The sequence below is a fragment of the Amphiura filiformis genome, chromosome 19, assembly GCF_039555335.1.
Source record: "Amphiura filiformis chromosome 19, Afil_fr2py, whole genome shotgun sequence".
In the NCBI taxonomy this organism is placed as follows: Eukaryota; Metazoa; Echinodermata; class Ophiuroidea; order Amphilepidida; family Amphiuridae; genus Amphiura; species Amphiura filiformis.
This window is the reverse complement of record NC_092646.1, coordinates 43650216-43671317: the sequence shown is the minus strand read 5'-3', so window position 1 is coordinate 43671317 and position 21102 is coordinate 43650216. Positions and strand designations below refer to the sequence as shown.

Here is a 21102-nt window from a genome sequence, read left to right as displayed (position 1 = left end):
CTCGAAATGACCTTCCAAATATTTGGCTTTAAATGTTGACTGTACCCACCAAGTTCCATGTCCATCCAACAGTTTTTACTAATTTGACCTCAGATGACCCCGAAATGACCTTCCAAAAATTTGGCTTGAAATGTTGACTGTACCCACCAAGTTTCATGTCCATACGACAGTTTTTACTAATTTGACCTCAGATGACCCCTAGTGACCCCAAAATGACCTTCCAAAAATTTGGCTTTAAATGTTGACTGTACCCACCAAGTTTCATGTCCATACGACAGTTTTTACTAATTTGACCTCAGATGACCCCTGGTGACCCCAAAATGACCTTCCAAAAATTTGGCTTTAAATGATGACTGTACCCACCAAGTTTCATGCCCATACGAAGTTTTTAATAACTTGACCTCAGATGACCCCTGAGTGACCTCGGATGACCCCGTAATGACCTTCCAAAAATTTGGCAAAACCAAAGAACTATTTCATCAAAGTAATAAATCAAAACAGAAAGATGCTTCCTTTACGAGTTATCACTCATTGAAAGTGCTACTTTGCTATACTTTACATGGAAAGCGACTATCTTAAAGTCGTCATATTTCCTTAATTACATGACCGATCAAGCTGTTATTGGGATATGTGATGCACAGTTAAAAATTAATTGTTAAAAGATTTGGTGACCTCAGTTGACCTTTGACCTTGTATGTGACCTTTGACCTCACGAAATTGGAAAAAGTATGTTGCGCTGAAAAATCAAATTTGGCAATACCAAAGAACTATTTCATCAAATAAATCAAAACAGAAAGATGCTTCCTTTACGAGTTATCACTCATTGAAAGTGCTACTTTGCTATACTTTACAAAGAAAGCGACTATCTTAAAGTCGTCATATTTCCTTAATTACATGACCGATCAAGCTGTTATTGGGATATGTGATGCACAGTTGAAAATTAATTATTAAAAGATTTGGTGACCTCAGTTGACCTTTGACCTTGTATGTGACCTTTGACCTCATGAAAATCTAATCAGGTCGAAAGTACCTCTGGCCACGCAACTCCCCACCAAGTTACGCCACTGTACCCCTATACGGATCTCCAGATAATCTGTTCACAAGGTATTTTGCTTATTACGCATATATTATGCAAATTAGGTACTTAATTACCATATTTTACGCTCAAAATCTAATCAGGTCGAGAACCTCTGGCCCCGCTTACTCCTCACCAAGTTACGCCACTGTACCCCATACGGATCTCCAGATAAGCTGTTCACAAGGGTTTTTGCTTGATACGCATCAAATACGCATAAATTATGCAAATTAGGTACTTAATTAGCATATTTTGCGCTGAAAATCTAATCAGGTCGAGAACATCTGGCCACGCTTACTCCCCACCAAGTTACGCCACTGTACCCCATACGGATCTCCAGATAAGCTGTTCACAAGGTGTTTTTTGCTTGATACGCATCAAATACGCATAAATTATGCAAATTAGGTACTTAATTAGCATATTTTGCGCTGAAAATCTAATCAGGTCGAGAACATCTGGCCACGCTTACTCCCCACCAAGTTACGCCACTGTACCCCATACGGATCTCCAGATAATCTGTTCACAAGGTATTTTGCTTATTACGCATAAATTATGCAAATTAGGTACTTAATTACCATATTTTGCGCCAAAATCTAATCAGGTCGACACCCTCTGGTCATGCTACCCCTATAAAGTTTCATCATCATAGCACTTACGGTTCTCAAGATAACGCGTTCACAAGCTTTTTCCGAACACACACACGCACACACGCACCCCCGCACACACACACACACGGACACACACACACCATAGTGATTACTAAGTCTCTCCCTGAACATTCAGGCGAGACAAAAAGTACAAGTTTTGAGATATTTTCTCAAAATGATCTGAACCAATATTAGGCTTGTTTTTACTCATTTTTATGCATTTTTCCAAATGTGGTCATGAAAATTTACAATTCTGGATTGTTTGAAATTTAAACAAAAATTTGAAACTTGTCGTCTGCAGTCGACCCGGGGAGGTAGGAAAAAATATGTAATGGTGAATCCAATGGATGAGGAACAAATTCCTAGGCACCACTTAATTATCAAAAATATCAATTTTAATCATTTGCCACAAAACTCAAAATTATATGATATCATCAGGACATTCTTCGTATTCAGAATGCAATTTGATATGTCTGATGTGCTCTCATGACCCACAAAAAATACTGTCCAAACATTCATACCCCAGCCCTTAATCATAATAAAATTCAATAGAAAACAAGACATTCTGAAGGAAATATCAAATTTTGAAGACCAAAAGAAAGGAGCCAACTTAATGTTCAATTTGTGAGAGCTGGTCATAGTGAGTTACGGCTTTCTGGTTCTGAACCCTCGATTTGTAGTGTTTTGTCCTTACAGACATGGTGAGACACCTGCAGCTACATGTAACTGAATGGTGCTTCATATTTTCTTAGCAGTAAAATTGCTATTTTCTTCCCTTTTGCCAATTTTTCCATTCAGGAGGGAAAACCTACATCTGTGATGACAAATTTATTGACTTACCGTATTTCGGCAAATAAATGCCCCTGGGGGCCTTACATTTTCCCGAGGGGGGGGGGGCATTTATTCAAGGTCAATTTGAGAACGATAATTCCCGTTCAAATCATTAGGTAAACTTAAAACTCACACTAAAATGACGAACTATGAACTAGAAACACCGACTTCTGGGTCACTTCCGAGTTTCCAATCCAGATTTTCGCCAATTATTGACGCTATTATCGACCACGTGGGCAACTTGGTAAGCTTACTACACAAGTTAGTATGGAAATATCAGCATTTTTTAAACATCTTGGTTGAAAAAAGTGGTGGGGGGCGTTTATTTGAGGGGGGGGCGACTATTTGACAAAATACGGTATCCTTCACTTTTAAGCTATTCCTAAACAAAGAAAAAATGACTCTTTGCTGCGACCATGATCTGATGATGCCTTATAAATAATGTTTATTATTATTGAAGTATATTACTTCTAGCATCTCCCCCTAATACATTCACTTGTTGAATTACTTATTTCAAATAAATGAATAAATTTGTTATTTTTCTACTTTCTCATATTAGTTCATATTGACCTGTTCAACAGATATCGTAAACTGACCTTTAATGAAACCATCAACGAACCATTAATACATCAAAATTGGTTTCAAGAGTTACATTACACTGATCTAAATTATGCAAAGTGGGTTTAACCTTAAAGGCTGAGTAGCATCAATTGCTTAGTGATACTGGAATCCAATGTATGGTTACTATGACGATGGCATCTAATGAGTAAATTACAAATGTGTTATGATGGATTGCTACATGTATCTTTTATGCTATATTGGGGTTTACTCAAAAGTGAGAAATTTGGTAGATGTGGCATTTAAGATAGAAACATCACCATATGCTAATTATAGGAATTAGAGGGTATTATGCTGTGAGGGTTAGAGGCTTGTGTTAGGGGTTAGGTTTAGGGGTCGTTTGTCTTAAATGCCAAATTTACCAAAAACTTTGTGACTGAAAATGATGTTGTCATTGTAAAAACTTCATTTCAGAAAGATTCGACCATCGATTTGAGACCAAGAGCTAGCCATGTATCTAGCTGATATAACATGGTAGATAGCTAGATACCATTATTTTCAGGACAATGAAGCAGACCAACAAGTTATTCCACATGAAAATAATGGTATCTACTCGTATCATGTTATATACATGTACATGGGTGGGTTTTAAATACTTTAATTGTCATTCTTATAAACAGGTCAACCTGAAATAATGCTTGGATGTTACATCCACTTTTGTGTCCATTTTGATCAAGTTCACGTGCATGAAGATGGCAAATCCAACAAGTTCTCATTCATGTGTGCAAAATACCATGTCGGCGCACATGATCACTGCTGCGAGACGCATGTATTCTTGTGTGTAGTAATATATTTCGCTTGCCCAAGATCGCATTAGTTGGAGAAAGCTTGTAGTCGCCTGCTCCGCAGCCGACTGATGATGATGATGATGAGTCATATCATAGTACATGCATATCAATTGAGAGATATAACATGGTTCAGATACGAGGATACAAAATGTAAGCCAATCAGATTGCCAAGAGTTTTATAGCTGTTTAAGAATTCAATTTTGCAGGTACTTTATTTCACAACACAGGGTTATGTTTTCATCACCTGAGGTTGATAACAATGTGAAAAATAAGTCCCATAAAAAAGGTCATTATATTCTACCAGTACATTGAAAGCTCTTAGGAGCATTTAATTGATATCATCATGTTCCGTATCATTAACCTTGCCATTGTAGAAGATGCACAAGAAGATGCACATTAAAAGATGCACAATGACTTCTGATAGATAAAGAGTGCCAGGGTTGCCATAAAAGGTGCCTTACACACATAACTGGAGCCCAAATTTCAAAAATATTTAAAATGTAGTACATATTTTTGCAAAATTTGGGCCTCCTTGTAAACAGACGGGTCCAATTCTCTGAAACACATCCCTGCCCACACCAAACTCAAGGCCCCCAGGGTCTGCTATGCCTCAAGCCCAGGGGGGGGGCACTGTAATGGTGAAGGGGGGTATCAGGCGCGTCCGTAAATTCACGTAAAAAGGGTATTTTTTCAGACTAGGGTATGTTACGTGCGTAACGTGAATAGGGTATCAAATTCATGTAAAATTGGTGTAAAAGGGTATGTTTTTGGAGCTCTTACATACTTAGGGTAGTTTTGCCAAGTTTGGGATTCTGTGCTTTCTCCTTCATTCATGAAAAGTGAAAGGAAAGTGTCTTCTTCCTACACCCCAAAAGCAGTTAAAAGCCATCTTTTAGCTGTCAGAGATGACAGATCCCTATACTGGCCCAGCTAGCATACTAAACACGAGGTCCCCGGACGAGGTCACAACTTGTTCAGAATATACAACCAATCAGCATGCTTTTTCTTAACTGTGGAGTCAATAAATTATGAGGAAAAATATAAGAGGATTTCGATTGGCGAACCTCTTTAAACTCATTAATATTCATAGTCTTGGTGGCTTCCAGCCCAGAAAATTTGGTTGATCGGAACATGGTCTAAAGGAGCAACAAAGCAACCACGAACTTCTAGGTAACAAGCTGTGTCAATGAACTTTTGACATGTGTGAAATTTTACCGGGTATTTACAAACACAACGATTGAATAATTTGGAACTATTTTGGCTTTCTTAAAATATAAATCAATGAGTTTCAGGATTTTGGTTGGGTTTACCACTAAATCCAGTATGATAATTAATGCTCTAGGATGTTTTAAATCGAGACGAAATTAGGAAATAAACCAAGCTAAACTGGCCGTGTTTGCCGCCTTCTTCCAACTTCAATGTGTGGTTTGCAATCGCCATGGTCGTAATTTGCGTTGGACTTGCAGTTCAAAATTCTCTTGGATATGTGGAGAAATGGGTACATCCCAATCCCAAAGAATAAATTCTACAATATTTCAATAAAAAGGGTTGGACCCACAGCAGCTGATATGTGTATCCTTGTTTGAAAAAACATGATCTCTAAAGTATTGTGAAACTATCCATAGCTCTCAATATTTAAGCCGCTCTTACTTATGTTTTGTATGTATTTGCTATGGAGCAAGCAGATAGTGTGCAATGCATGATGGATACTCCCTTCAGCTGCTGTGGGTTGGACCTGTGATCCAAAAAGGGGAAATTATTGGCCCAAAAATCTTGAAAATATTGGACATACTGCATGAACTTTGAGGTAAGCTTTAGCACCACATAAACTTGTATGGCTCAAAATTCAGACGGCTTGCCACAAATTGCTAGCCCTATCATGCCACTCGCCTCCTGGGTTCTGTGTGGTTACTTGTTTAGGGGTAATAATTGCATCAATTACTTGTTTAGGGTTCGGGAAAAGACAACTACTTGTTTAGGGTAGCAAATCGTGCAACTTATACTTGTTTAGGGGGAAAATTTCAGTCTCGGAAATACTTGTTTAGGGTGCTTTTTGAGAGTCCTCGGACGCGCCTGATACCCCCTCTTGACATAATAGTGCCCCCGGGGCCTCAAGAAAAAGTCACAGTGCATTGGTTTTGGTAACTTTTTTTTATTTAGTATAACCATACAGGGATATGGCCGCAAACATCTAGGTCTAATTTTAGGCCATTTGGTTTATAAATTCAAGGTCCATTTTGGTATACGGATGGGTTGACCATTTTTAGAAATTTTCTGGACCAAATGGTACAATTTTGCCTCATGCAACCAACATTTTTTTTTAATTTACCAACAATTTCAGGAAATTTGGTAAAAACTGCAAATTTGACAGAAATTTTGGGAGTTTTGTTATATATCCACTTTTTGGTTTCTTGGCTGCACCTACCTCTCCAAACCCCAGGGTTTTATGACCATGTTATTGGTTAATCACTGAGCTGGGGAAGCGGTCAACAACGTTAATCAAATGGTTATCTGGCCGAATTGGGTGTTTTCTTTGTGTTTTTTTTGGGGGGGGGGGGTCTTAGTATATGGGTGCAGATATTCAAAAAGCTTTTGGTGTAATTTCCATTGAAATTGGGCTACTTGTGTGCTACCCAACACCACCTTGATGTGGTGCATTGCACTTTTACTCTGCAAAATTGTGACTTTTGAAGATTTTCCCCATGAGTTACGACTTTTTCCGGTCCCATAGAAACCAATAATGGTTTGTTAAGAACAAAATTGGGTGACTTTTAAACATTGGCTCCTGCAACTTATGGTAAATTGAAGTTTCCTGAACCACATAACCAATAATTAAGAGAAAATTGAGTGACTTTTCGATAATTTGACCCACAATTCAGGCTGAACATTTGTGGCAACTCAGATTGTGTCAACCCTGATGAGGGCAGCATAATATTGCTATCAGTGTTGAAATTTTAATAATGAGGAAACAATGTATGAGAATATATCACATTATTTGACAATTTCCGGTTTCAATGTCATTTGCATCCAATTTGTATCCAAGAAACCAAATTGGTATCATTTTTTATAAACATAATTTAACTCGTAATAAGCAAAGGACAAGGGCTAAGACTAAAAGCAAAATTGTATAATTGATTTGTTGCGAATGACCTTTCTTAATTTCTTTGCTCTTTTTCCTCATTTTGTTTCTCTCTAGTTTTCTCTTAGATCATGAAGGCCAGCATACATATAAGCTTTAAAACTTGATTTGAGCATTTTGCTTGAGACTGGTCCCATCAGGACCCAAGTGTGTGTCCACCTGGACCGACTGGTTAAACAAACAGACATGGAACACTGGTCATTGCTATAGAAATAAGACTGAACCTTTATCTAGTGCACTGGATAAATTTGAAATTCTGTTACAGATTATCAGAAAATTGTCCAAAATTCTTGAAAAAGTGGGTGCTTTTGGTGACAGGATAACAAAACAGGGGGCAATAGGTCAGAGGGAGTTCAGCAAAACAAAAAAGAGAGCAATCGGGTGAGGAGTTGAAAAATGGGGGTCAATGTGGCCGGACAATTTTCTATATCAGACCAAATTGGTATCATTTTCATATGCAGAAGTTGTAAAAAAAAGAAGACTCAATCTACATCAATATCAATAGAGGACTGATATAATCTGGTGCAATAATACTCCATTGGAAGGATGCACCAATTAAGCAGAAGCAGAAACACAGTTCAATTGCAGATATGCAATATGCATAATTAATTAGCATTAATGCAAATTAGCTATGTCCTCTATTCTCTGGTCCGGAGCCTGCATTTTTGATCTTGGCATCACTTACCCACCACAAGAATGAGTTGACTCAACCTCACCAGGAGTCGCATATTCAGGTAATCGCATTTAAAATTCACACTCCCTGTGTGGAAGATTATAAGGTCACATCTTCCAGGGGGTGTTTGGATTTTAACTAGAACAGCCAAATATTACTATACTGTTAAAATTTGCATAATGAATACTGATGACAACAGAGACCATTCTATCACATCATTTGACAATTTCCGGCTTGTATCCATGAGATCAAATTTATATCATACATAATTGAACTCGTAATAAGCCAAGGACATGGATCGCTGGTCATTGCCATAGAAATAAGGCTGAACCTGTGCACTGGATTCCAAGACATAAGGAAAGAAAACTTAAAAGATGTGCATGATCAAAGCTGTCATATCGTCCTTGGGCAGGAAAAACCTTCTTTGTGTCATTGGCCCCTGAACATGTTTAAAGCAAAACCTCTAGATCCTGTACTGTTTGCAGTTTGTTTTAAACATGTTTAGGGCCAATTAATAGCACTTAGAGGTTTTTCCTGCCCAGTGACGATATGTAAACATCTTAGGCAAAACACTGGACTTGAGTATCTTGACATTGAGACAGCGATACAAGACAGGAAGCTATGGAGGGTTGATCGTCATAGTTTGACTGAACAACTCGACTTTCAGTGATTTGCTCATCCGGACGATCGTAAAAATCATCAAAATTCAGATTTTGGTATCTTTGTCATTGTCATAGATGTGCTAACATAGCCTGCGAGTGGTTCAGTCGAAAGCCATGTTTTTAAGACAAAATAAGACATTTTACACGAATCGGTAATTTAGATACTGACAGTATATAAATTAACTATATGTATTTGAATGGGGCTTCAACTTCGTTAATTCTGCTATTTTCTTCGTTTTTTGCCAAATTTGTCATTTCAAAAATACCAAATGACAATTTGAATGAGTTATCCTTTACTTTCAAACAATTTTTTTTTTTTTTACACTTGCGCTGGGATCACTGAACTGGGTCTTTCAGCAAACTAGCAAGCATTAACAGACCAAATTGGTATCATTTTAATTTTATACGCATAATTTCAAAAACCTATATCAATAGAGGATTGATCATTGATATATATACTGCGCCAATAAAGTATCCTTACACTTGGAAAAATAATCACAATTTCCAAACTAAAAAATATTGGAGTAAATTTGTTTTTTTAATAGATGCACTATCTAATCCTGCACATTATGACACCACATTGAATCCAATGTGACTTCAAGAAGTAAAGTTACAAGCATTTGACTAGACGAAGGTCCAGTTTCAAAAGTGACAAACTGGCCTATTCAAAACGCCACAGACCACAATTCTGGTTTGAGAGTGATGAATGGCTAATTTATGCGTTTGGCTTTAATTTAATACAAAAGGAACAAAAGAAAGCTGAAACAAAAGAACTGACAAATAAAATGAAAGTTATGAAAAGTACAGAGAAGTAAAAACTGAAATAAAAACTGCTTTAAATAACGCTTCATTGAAGAAACTGTGTTGTCTCTTTGTTGCGCTTTGTTGGAATCTTTTTGCCTTTATATAGGCCAGTTTGTCACTTTTAAAACTGGACCTTCGTCTATTCAATTGCTTGTAACTTTACTTCTTGAGGTCACATTGGATTCAATGTGGTGTCATAATGTGCAAGATTAGATCCTATTAAAAAAACAAATTTACCCAAATAATGTTCAGTTTTGAAATTGTGATTATTTTTCCAACTGTAAGGATACTTTATTGGCGCAGTATATATTGAATAGAACTAAGTTCCGCACACAGTTCAATAGCAGATAAGCACAAGCAAATATAATGATGTTTTCATATAATTTATACCATTGTGAAGATTATTATTCATCCAGGTATGTAGTAATGAATATGAATTTCAGATCATTATCTTTTCATATAAACATAAATTTCATGTAAATTATCTATACTGCATGCTCTCATCCAATTTATCAAAATAAGGCAACATTTCATCATCTGATATTTGTGACACCTGATGACACAGCTCATCTAATTCATATATACACTCTTTCATTTCAAAACAGAAGCTCAACCACACCCACTTGTATCATAGCATTTTGATTTAATGGTGTGAGAAGATATCCCATAATGCACTTCTCCCAATTCATTTTCCTGTTCTGATCTACTATCTGGGCAACATGCATGGTGGGTCAAGTGACAAAAGCTACCTCAATGAACAGAGAGCACATCCAATCTTGCAAAATAAACATATCAAAAAAGTAACTAACCCCCCTTAAATAATGGCCATTATTCAAAAAGGGGCTATTGTATTACAAATCTGTAAAATGCGTTGGAAGCAGAATTTATTTCTGCGCATTTTGATACCTCATTTGATACGATAGCCCAGAAAACAATAAATCACCGGTGAATTTAATGTAGTGAGGTCCAGATTTGAAAGTTGCACTTACATACAAATTTTTACAATACAAAAACACTCAGATATCATTACAAAGATTTCCTTCCATTACACTGAATGCAAAATCAATAGAATTTACTGCAACTTTCAAATCTTGGGCTACATTGATTTAAATGTACGCTGTGACGTCAATATTTAGTCAATTGCTACAAATTAGGTGTCAAAATGTGCAGAAATAAATTCTGCTTCCAACGCATTTTAAAGATTTGTAATACAATCACCCGCTTTTTGAATAATGGTCATTATTTAAGGGGTTTAGTTACTTTTTTTGATATGTTTATGTTCATTTCTTGACTGTTTACCCATACCTATTCTCAAAATGAAAACAAAGGGGACCAGTACCCAAGCAATAAGAGTGTCATTTGATAAAATTAGGTCATGTTGCAAAGGATTCTGGGAAGGGTAAGATATCTTCTCTAGGTGTGAGACAGCTCACAGCGAAAACACCATTTTCTGTGTATAACTTACTTCACTCTATCATATCAGTATATCTTTAAATTCATTGTTAAGCATGCACGGATTGCACGGCAAATAACCACACAAGGTTTATGCAATGCAATGCTTATACTTCAAAGTTTTATTTTTAGATCTATTCGGTACATTCAATTATTTCATTATCATATTATATAATATTGGTAGAAAGTCAACCCGGATTTGAAGAGACTACAGCAGGGTTTAATTCCCAAGACCAAAATTTTGTAAGAAAAATATAGCGTGACTCACAGCATAATACAAATGCTGTTTATACACACACAGTTGCTGTTAATTACCAAAACTTATCAGCAGCGTACCAGGACCAGGCAAAATTTCCACCAAAGGGGGAATCGAACAATTTCCAAATATACGAGTGGATATTCATACCTAGTGGTAGATAAAATGAATTAAAGTTTAAACTTCAACACTACACTATTTTTTGCTCACCTGTAATGTTTTCACTAGTCCGACTAGCATCTTCAGCAGATGGTGATGCTGTGAACTCCTGGAGAGTTCTTGAAGCCATACAGATAAGGACTCAAAAACCGAGACTAAATCGTGACCAAAGACTAGAAATAGATCCTATTTGGGATAACCTGCTGATGCCCAGGGGGCGGCGCTACATCGTAATATCCTATGATGTCATTCTGTCAATCATATATGACGTCATCAGTGAGAGATATCCCGATTGTAGACAAGATATCATCACAGCATCACCATCTGCTGAAGACGCTAGTCGGACTAGTGAAAACGTTCCAGGTGAGCAAAAAATAGTGTAGTGTTGAAGTTAAAACTTTAATTCCATTTCCAAGTAGTCCGCTGACCGGCTCCCAGAATGACTTGACCAGGACAAATTTTGTGTGTGAAGCCCGCAAAAATTAACAATTTGAAAGCTTAAATTGGTCAAAAAGGGGTTATATGACCAATACGAAGATACCTAGCACTTTAACGCACAGAGATATAGTTTTTAAAAATTTTCCGGCAAGTCCTGCCAACCCCCAAAAGGGTCGCGACCCACAGTTTAGGAACCAGTGGACTACAGTAAGACTTTCATTTGAATAAACTAGAGTGGCAAGTTTTCCGTGATTTAAAACACCGAATTCCACGATTTTCCGTGCATGGTTTTAAATACTAAATTCCGTGATTTTCCGTGATGTAATTTCAATTCCGTGTTCACATTCGGGGTGAAAAAAAGTTAGAAGTTTGCATTATCTTCTTAGTTGTTTTAAGCCTGATATCTTTGAAGACGGACTTCGGTTTCATTATTTTAACCTCACATCTCATTATTTTTTTTCTTCATTTTTATTTTTCTCAAGGAAAAAACATGTTTTCCGCGTATTTCTGTGTTTTCCGTTTTATTCTGAAATTCCGTGAATTTGTCCGTTTTTCCGTGACACGGAAAACTTGCCACTCTAGAATAAACACAGCAATATGCAATCATCATATTTCAAAGGACTAAATGTGCATGATGTGAAAATCAACCAATCAAAAGACATTATTGGAAATACCAATCAATCAATTGGATTTACATTTAATGTCATGCAGTGTTCATTCAAATGAAAATCAAATGATATATTAATCGACTAATTTCTGCAAACCAACACATAATTGTACTCTTCTTTCTTAATTTGCATTTTGCTACAGTCAACTATAAGTGAAATACAGCTTTAATAGTGAAATGAAATATCAGCCGTTGGGTTATAAGCAGTGTCATCTTGTGCAGATATCATATTGCTATATTCTGACGTATTATTATTCTGTGAATTACACCATCTTCCCAAAGTCTATTCATCTCTTTACCACAAAAAAGTGTGATTAAATCCCATGCAATATAATTATATTTTTCATTCAATCCTCATTCCTCACAACATTTTGATATTTTCCACCAACTTTTCTAAATGCAAATCCCACCAAATATGCCAGATTTCCATACAACAACAAAAAAGCCACAATTTTTTTTCTTGCACAATTTGTAATTTTCCATCGATACACATATGCAATTTTTCAACACAAATTTCTGGAACCTGATTATGAAACTTGACAGATGCGCGCAAATTGCGGCATCACATAAAGTGATTGATTGTGCTTCAGCGTAATTACTGTATAAATCATAATTTTCTCGTACACTGAAAAAGAAATTGTAGAAACTGCTTTTTCAACAAATTCTTGGTAGTGCAATGTAAATCTATGGCATCAATATACTTCTGCACATCTTGATAATATAATATTTGCGTTTCCAAGCCAATGCATGAAATCCACTAAAACCTCAGAGAAAATGTGCTATTCCAGCTGAAATCCATACACCCCATATTGAAGACACAACCTTAATCTTCCACAAAGGGGGTGTAGATTTCAAATGGAGTCACCCATTCAGGTAACTCTATTTAAAATTCACACTCCCTATGTGGGAGATTAAGGTCATGTCTTGCACAGGGTCTTCCATAGGGTGTATGGATGTTAAACTTTGTTTCTTCTGGTAATAATATTACGTAATAATAAAACCTCTAGCAAAGCATCAAAAGAGCATAAAGATTCATACAGTTCTTATATTTGAAGCACTATGACTTGATACAGAAACAAACTATGGTATTATTAAGATAAAAATGTTGAGCAGGTAACAATTTATCTGTATCTGTATATCACAGAAAGCCCATCCAGGCTAAACTACAGGTCTATCTATCTAATCAAATGTATGCACATGTAAAAAGTCTGTTTGGATCCAGGTATGGAGGTAACTAATTCTCACACCCAACAAAATGAACACATAAGGTAATAGCAACTATTTTAAGCTGTTGCCATTTGGTACATGTAGTTCACAGCATCTTGCAAATGGTAGTGAGCTTTTGCAAAAATTGCATTGATCATTTCCTAGGGAGTGTGTAGAAGAATTCAAATATCACATATATACTTTTGTAGGTCCTGTGGTATTTGAGTTATGCTGTAAAGAGTGCTGAAACAACAACACTTTTGTAAAACGTATAACTCATTAACAACAATAAATCAAGCAAGTTTTTAAAGTATATGGTTTGTAGAATGAACTTTTGCAAAACATCAAGGTGTTATTAATAATATATTGATTTAGATAAATGAAAATGGATTTCTTGGCTGCTTCGACCAACAATCCCTAACCTTAAGTGCTTGAACTGTTTGTCATGTTGTCTGTTGATTTTTTAAGCAAAACATGTTTCCTTCTTTATCTTCTCATGCGATCATATCTAACAATACCTAAGAATATGAGCGTGTTTCTACAGGCGCACCGCTAAGTTACCGCTATATGGATAACGCTATCTTACCGTTATCTTACCGTTTAACCTGCTGTTTCCACAGACAGGTTTTTGCCGTTGGCGTGTTCATACCGTTTAATGTTTAATACGGTAGTATGGCCAAAATCTTGCATCGTAGGCCTAGAATTAATGCTAGAATGGATTGTTTAATGGTTGATTATTGCTAAATTATCACTTTTTTTTTGTTATATTTTGCAAATCAACAGACAAGTTTTACATTTTACACAGTTTTTCACTATTTTGTAGCATTTACAAATTTCCGTGACCAAACCCCGAATTCTGTGAGTTTTTCTGTTTTTCCGTATCACGGAGAAGTTGTGGCTTTACATAATAGTTTGGACTTGTTATGTTGCCCATGCTGTTATTAACATTTTTGTCATGTCGTCTGTCCAATTAACATGTTGATTAACAGCCATTTTGTTTGATTTTGCTCAATAATCGGCAAGTTACCGCTAAGGTCTGTTTCCACAGAAAATCTACCCGCTTCGTCAACGGCAAAAACCTACTCCAACGAGGTTTCCGTTGGCGATGAAAAGGCGTTACAAAAAGGCGTTGGAGGCTGTTTCCACAGGAGTGATTAACGGTTCCATACCGTTTCCAAAACGGTATTTGGCTCTGTAGAAACACGCTCTATGATAACACCTACATGTAATGTTTCCAACAATGTACAATCTTAATGTGCTATTCCAGTTGAAATCCATAACCCCCTATGCAAGACATGCCCTTAATCTTCCACAATGGGGGTGTAGATTTCAAATGGAGTCCCCTATTATGTAACCCCACTTGAAACTCACACTCTCTGTGTGTATGAATAAGGTCATGTCTTCCACATTGGGTGTATGGATTTCAACTGGAATAGCCCAATATTTTTAAATTCTATTGATCCCATTGTTATGTTACAACTCACATCCATTACTGCATCTTTTCAATAGCAGAAATAAATATCAATATTGTTACAGTTGACAATCATAATTTTGTTACTTTTAGGTGCAATGCATTTCTAGGTAATTACCATTAATAAACCCTTTTATTGGTAGAGACATAATGATAAGTCGAACAGATAAAAGCTGTTTTGTGAGAACAATATACAATACCTAGAAAAAAACTAGGTGCTGTATTTGTGACAAATTAAAAGATTTTTAATAAATCTCTGAGGGGTCGGCATTTCAAAATTGCACAGAACAGGGACAAATATATTTTTCTCTTCATCCAGGCACGCGAATGACTCGAGATGGCATCCAGGCACGAGAACTGCCTGAATAAGCGTGTGAATTCAGCTTAAAAGGCCCAAAATAGGCTGAAATAATTAAAATGGGTAAATTTGGACAACAAAATAGCCTGAATTCAAACAGAAGCCCAAAATTGTCCTGCCTGTTCATCTTAGACTGTCCTTCTCTCTCTTTCCTATATTCCCTTGGATACAAACACATGAACATTATGCCATGGACGAAGAATAGATCACGAAGTGCGATGGACTTGCAACTCCGTTTGTCGATGTGAGGTCAGCGACGTCACCATGTCGACGTAGGTGGCAGCAGCATTTTTCTTTAATTAGCATAAGTCTCCACAGCACTACGCAAATTTTTTTACGTAGCTTTTAGTACTATCGTGGTGGCAGCAGCATTTTTCTTTACTTTTCCAATATGGCGCTGCCCGTGAATCAATTTGGCGTCTATTGGCGACGCCATCGGACGCCATGTTAGCGCAGGATAATACACAGGGAAAGCCGATGCTGTCGCCACCTTTTTGTATTGCGCTAGTATATGAGTTGCAACGGCCTGATTATGCCAACAAGAGCCCATTGTGCATTGTGTATTGAACATTGTTTTACAAGAAACAATACAACTCCTGTCGGGAGAGTATTATACAAATACAACATGTTTTCAGGGGAAGTAGTCAAAACTACTGGTCCCGAGGTGTTGGATGATTTGACTACTTCCCGACGCGTGTATTTGTTTTATTATACCTCATAAATATTTTCACTATCACGGCCTAAAATTGTAAACAAAAGTCAAAACACACACCAGTCAACGTGCCGGCCAGCATGGTAAATAAGCTTAATATTTTGCTTACCTGATTTTATTGGAGGATTTCTGTTCAATTAATATTTACATTTTGACCTACATTATTCTAATTTTCTTTTTTAACTTTCTATAAATAACATTTTGTTTCATAAAACGTCTAATTCGCGTGTTATTATCCCTCGGTAATCTCTGCAAAATAACTGCAGCAGACGCCATTTTCACGATAATCGCATCTGCAGAATCGCCGTTGTGTAGCATAACGCACGCCTGAAGGAACAGTGACGCTGGGTCGAGACACCGTGGCGGTAGTAAAGTGCGGAAGTTTTTTACTACTTCCAGGTATGTGCGTAATTGCACAGGCGCGGAGAAGTAGTCAAAATACCGTACTCGGACGCTGGCGTTATTAACCAATAAGATGTCTGGATTACCTAATAAATATTTATGAGGTATAATAATTTTTGTTTCCCACTCACTACCCAATGCAGTATCATGTACACAGTATGCCCATTTAGACCCAAGGCAGCATATGGGAGTACCACATTGATGTATAATAATCAATGAGGTATAATGTAGAATCAAAGTCAACAAACTCCGCCGTGTTTGTGTGTCACTCATGGAGTTCACTTAACCCTAACCGCCTAAGGCCTTTTTTGGCGACGGGAAGGGAAAGAAGGAAAGAATAAAGAGAGAAAAGAAAGAACAAAGTTGTTTGCTCTGGGCGGGATTCGAACCCGAGACCCCTCGCATGCCAAGCACTCGGTCGGCGACACTTTGCCACGGGTCTTGGGTTTCGCTGGCCAGCGAAACCGTGCCTATATATCACTTAGGGCGATTGCGTCATCACACCACGTGGGATGCATGCACGAACAGCGCATATATCAAGTAGTATTTTGTAGTATTCAGGAGGGTTAGGGTTAATGTACTTCCAGTTTATTTTAATTTGCACCCTTCAAACATCAAATCAAAATGTGCGGTTGCTTGCGTTCTGCATGTAACACGCTGTGCCAAAACGCCCTCCAAGTGCTACATGTACGTACGCAAACTTAAGAGTTGAAAGGCACAAACTATCATTCGATTTAGTGCTCCTGCTGATGAACGTCAGAGATACAATAAGTCAGGGACTGTCTTTTGGAATTTGCATGAGAGCATTAAAAAGCTCTTCTGGAGCCTTCAAGGGGAGCTGTTTAGAGCATTTACAATAGAACGTAAGGAGAGAATGGTCAACAAAGGAGAGCTAAAAATCACTCTCCTATAAGGAGAGCAGTAGCGAACGATTGCTCTCGCTCTCCTCAAAAGGCAGTCCCTATAAGTGGCCTCCTTGAGCGACAAACCAAGATGGCAGATTTACTATAGCATTATGTACAAAATGTATTTTGCAATTTTTAGTTAGTAATTTTTCAGTATATGCATGTTAATGAAAATCTGCTACTTATGAAAATGTAAATAATCATCAAAAACAGAAAAGGTGTGCTAACATAACCTATATTACAAGTGATAACCAAACACAACCTAATAAAGGTAAAAAGGTCATATTTAACGATAAAATGTCACAATTTAATCAATATTCGCTGGAATAGTGTGATGTCATAATACGTACAGCCTGTATGCCTACTTTGGATCAAGGACATGTTCCCATTAATGCACGATTCCTATTGACTTTGTGTTGATCAAAAGAAGTTTACATCCACCTAAATGGCATTATCTAGAAAACTAGACAGTTTTAAGAGCTAAAAACTTGTCCAGTTATAGTAATAAATCATATTATCATACCACTAAGGTAAATATCAAAGAACACCGCTAATTACCCTGATATATTTTCGTATCTAGTCAGTGAGTGCGTATTTTACGCTTTATATCTAGTCAGTGAGAGCGTATTTCGCAAAGGCCGAGCACGTGTACGGCGAGGTACGCGATAAAGGCGAATCGCGTAAACCGGGCGCGTAAAATGCACATAACCTGTAATACTGTGGAACAGTCATCTATTTTTGTAATATTTTTCTTATTTAGCAGGAATTAAAATGTTTAAAAACGTAATTGTTTCAATATTTAGAATGACTTAGTGGTATGATAAATTCGTTATTAGTTCAGCGTCGGTATAGTGCGGAATTATCGATGCGCTCAGTGTCATACTGGGTTCAGCCTTCGCTTCACCCAGTATGACACGCCAGCATGCGATAATTTCCCGCACTCATACCTCCGCTTCACCTAATAACTAATAATATCCTGCTGTCATGTCTTAAACATGTGAAGTTTTGTTAGAAATTATCATATTCTTTTTACCAATTGGTTGGTTTCCAAAAAATCCAATTGGTCATGCTGAGTGAGTGAACATGGTAAACAGGGGACTGTCCTTGAGAGGTGCTTGAACCAAAACACTTCAAATTGTATGCATGGCTGTCTTTATCCAAGGTGATGATGTAATGCCTATTGGGAGTCTGTCTGTATGGATGGTGGCTGTTCATGATCATCAACACTTCTGTTTTCTTCTTTTTGCAATTTTGTCCATATAAAAAAAATACAATTTCAAGTCATTTCTACAAAAATTACATATATTTAATCCTTCCAGATCTATCACTGATTGATATATGTCATTAAAACAGCAACACTGATCTTGACATTTGCTACCAGAGTTGCCAGACTGTACCATAACCACCTGATTGGGCTGCTTTCGAATGGCCTGGCATGTCTCAAGTTAATACACCTTGCTATTGTGCTATCTCTCTCCTTCTTCCCCATTCTCTCTCTCTTTTCTCTATAACTCTCTTATAATTTTACAAAGGGCTATTCACGTTGAAATCCACACACCCCTGTGGTAGATATGACCTTAATCTTCCACACAGGGAGCATGAATTTCAAATGGGGTTACCTAAATGGGTGACTCTATTTGAAATCTTCACCCCCCCGGTAATTCCTCCTTATTTTGCCAATTTTCAGGGGGTTTTGAGTCTCTGACGTAGCTAGAGCACCTCTCCATGGTCTATGGCCACTTTATAATCAGTCATTGAATGACGGAAAGAATGTCCTCTGCCGCCACCTTGAGGTAGTGCTTGCCATGCAACATGTAGTGATTTGAAAATAAAAGGCAACCCAGCTTATAATCTTGTCCTTGATTACAAAGACTTCCTCCCACACAAGTGATTGGCTAATTATTTTTGGCCACATCACATACTCTGTGTTGTGACAAACTACATTTTCTGAGAAAATCAGCATTATTAAATATTTAAGGGATCTAGAATGAGCGTTTATGGCGTTTCGACAGTATTTTTTTTGTGGGACATGAGAGCACCTCAGACGTGTCGAATTGCATTCTGAATACTGAAGCATGTCTTTCTGATATCAAATAATTTCCATTTTTGAAATTCACGATATAATACAAATTTTATGACAAATTATTCAAATTTGATATTTTTCAAATTTTTGATATAATAACAGTCCTCGAAATAAATTTTATAAATCTAATGATATATTCTTAAAGTGTATGTAGCTGGGAGGAAAAGCCGACGATCAATTGAAAATTTTGACCTTTTATATTGAAGATATGGATTTTTTTCCCAAGAAGACTTATTTTTTTGTTGGTGTTTTGGGAAAAAAATCCATATCTTTAATACGAAAGGTCAACATTTTCAATTGATCCCACCTACATACACTTTAAGTATAAATAATCAGATTTATAAAGTTTACTTCAAGTACTGTTAAATATCAAAAATATCAATTTTAATGATTTGCCATAAAATGTGTATTACATTGTAATTTCAAAAATCAAAATTATTTGATATCAGAAGGACATTATTCAGTATTCAGAATGCAATTCGATATGTCTGATGTGCTCTAATGTCCCACAATAAATACTGTCCAAACATTCATACCCCATCCCTTAATAACTCTTTTATCAATTACATTTTTAATACCCTGTTTTTAATACTCTGTGTTGTGACAAACTATATTTCTAAGAAAATCAGCATTATTAAATATTTAAACTCTTTTATTAATTATATTTTTAATACCCTGCTTTTGAATATTTATGGCAAACTGTGCTAATATTTGAATGATGAAACCATCCACAGACGTGCATGCCTTTGTAAGTTCTAAACTGGAGTCATACACTACTACTTTATGGTCTTCCCGATTCTGAGCTTTTTAAGTATATCAAATGTGGCCATAAAAACAAGCTCAAATTTTTAATGTTTACCAGAAATTAGTTCAAATCTTTAATACACCAAATGTTATTCTTGCAAATCTATAATAAACCTAGTTATTCTTTCAAATCTAGTATACACCTAACATATAATAATAATAATAATGGAGTGTATTTATACTGTGCAAAAATCATCAAAAAGATCTCAGGACACACTGTGAAACACAAAAAACCGTAAGGGAATTCCAAGCTACAGGGGCAGCATAACGAAAGGAACGCTGACCGGCAGATGACAAATTAACATGCAGGGTCCTGAGAAGTTTTTTCAGATGATAAACGGAGGAGCGCTGAGGAACATAAGTACAGGAACCGAGGAGAGATAAGAAGGATATTCTTGTATATTTACTGTAAACCTTGTATATTCTTGCAAATCTGTTACTAGTATAAACCTAGTATATTCTTGCAAATTAACACAAAAAAACTAGTATATTCTTGAAAATCAACAATAAAGCCTATTAACAAGAATCTGCTTGCAATCGTACAAATCATGTCAGGAGAATCTTGCCAAATTTCTGACCCTAATATATTATGCATAGGGAAGAAGGTAAACTCCAATGGCACTAATCTGGGGGCAAGAAAAAAACGAGATTGGCCACCACTGGTTTAACTGGTCAGCCAATCCATGTGGACTCACACTTGGATTCTGATAGGCCAGGTTCAAGCAAAATAGACTGGCAACACTAGACTTACCTTATGTATCCATTCATATTCCCCAAATTTGGAATCAAATGTGCCCTTCTGTAATGTGCGTAGCCTGAGTGTGAACCGAGGACCTAATTCATGGATACCAGCTCTCTGTGCATTCCTGAACACATATCTGGGGGAAAAACAGTGGTTTATTTATGGAAAAATGTCAGTAACTACTGGTTAATAATAGAAGGAAAGAGCTGA

General features: G+C 36.7%; 1 protein-coding gene across 1 annotated transcript in view; it reads right to left on the bottom strand.

Annotated features, from left to right (window-relative positions):
* LOC140141343 (ribosome production factor 1-like) overlaps positions 1-21102 on the bottom strand; it is a 61745-nt gene that overhangs the window by 20585 nt on the left and 20058 nt on the right. Inside the window, exon 8 of the mRNA XM_072163180.1 lies at positions 20902-21028. Coding sequence (XP_072019281.1) covers positions 20902-21028 — 127 coding nt within the window. The remainder of the gene's footprint in view (positions 1-20901; positions 21029-21102) is intronic.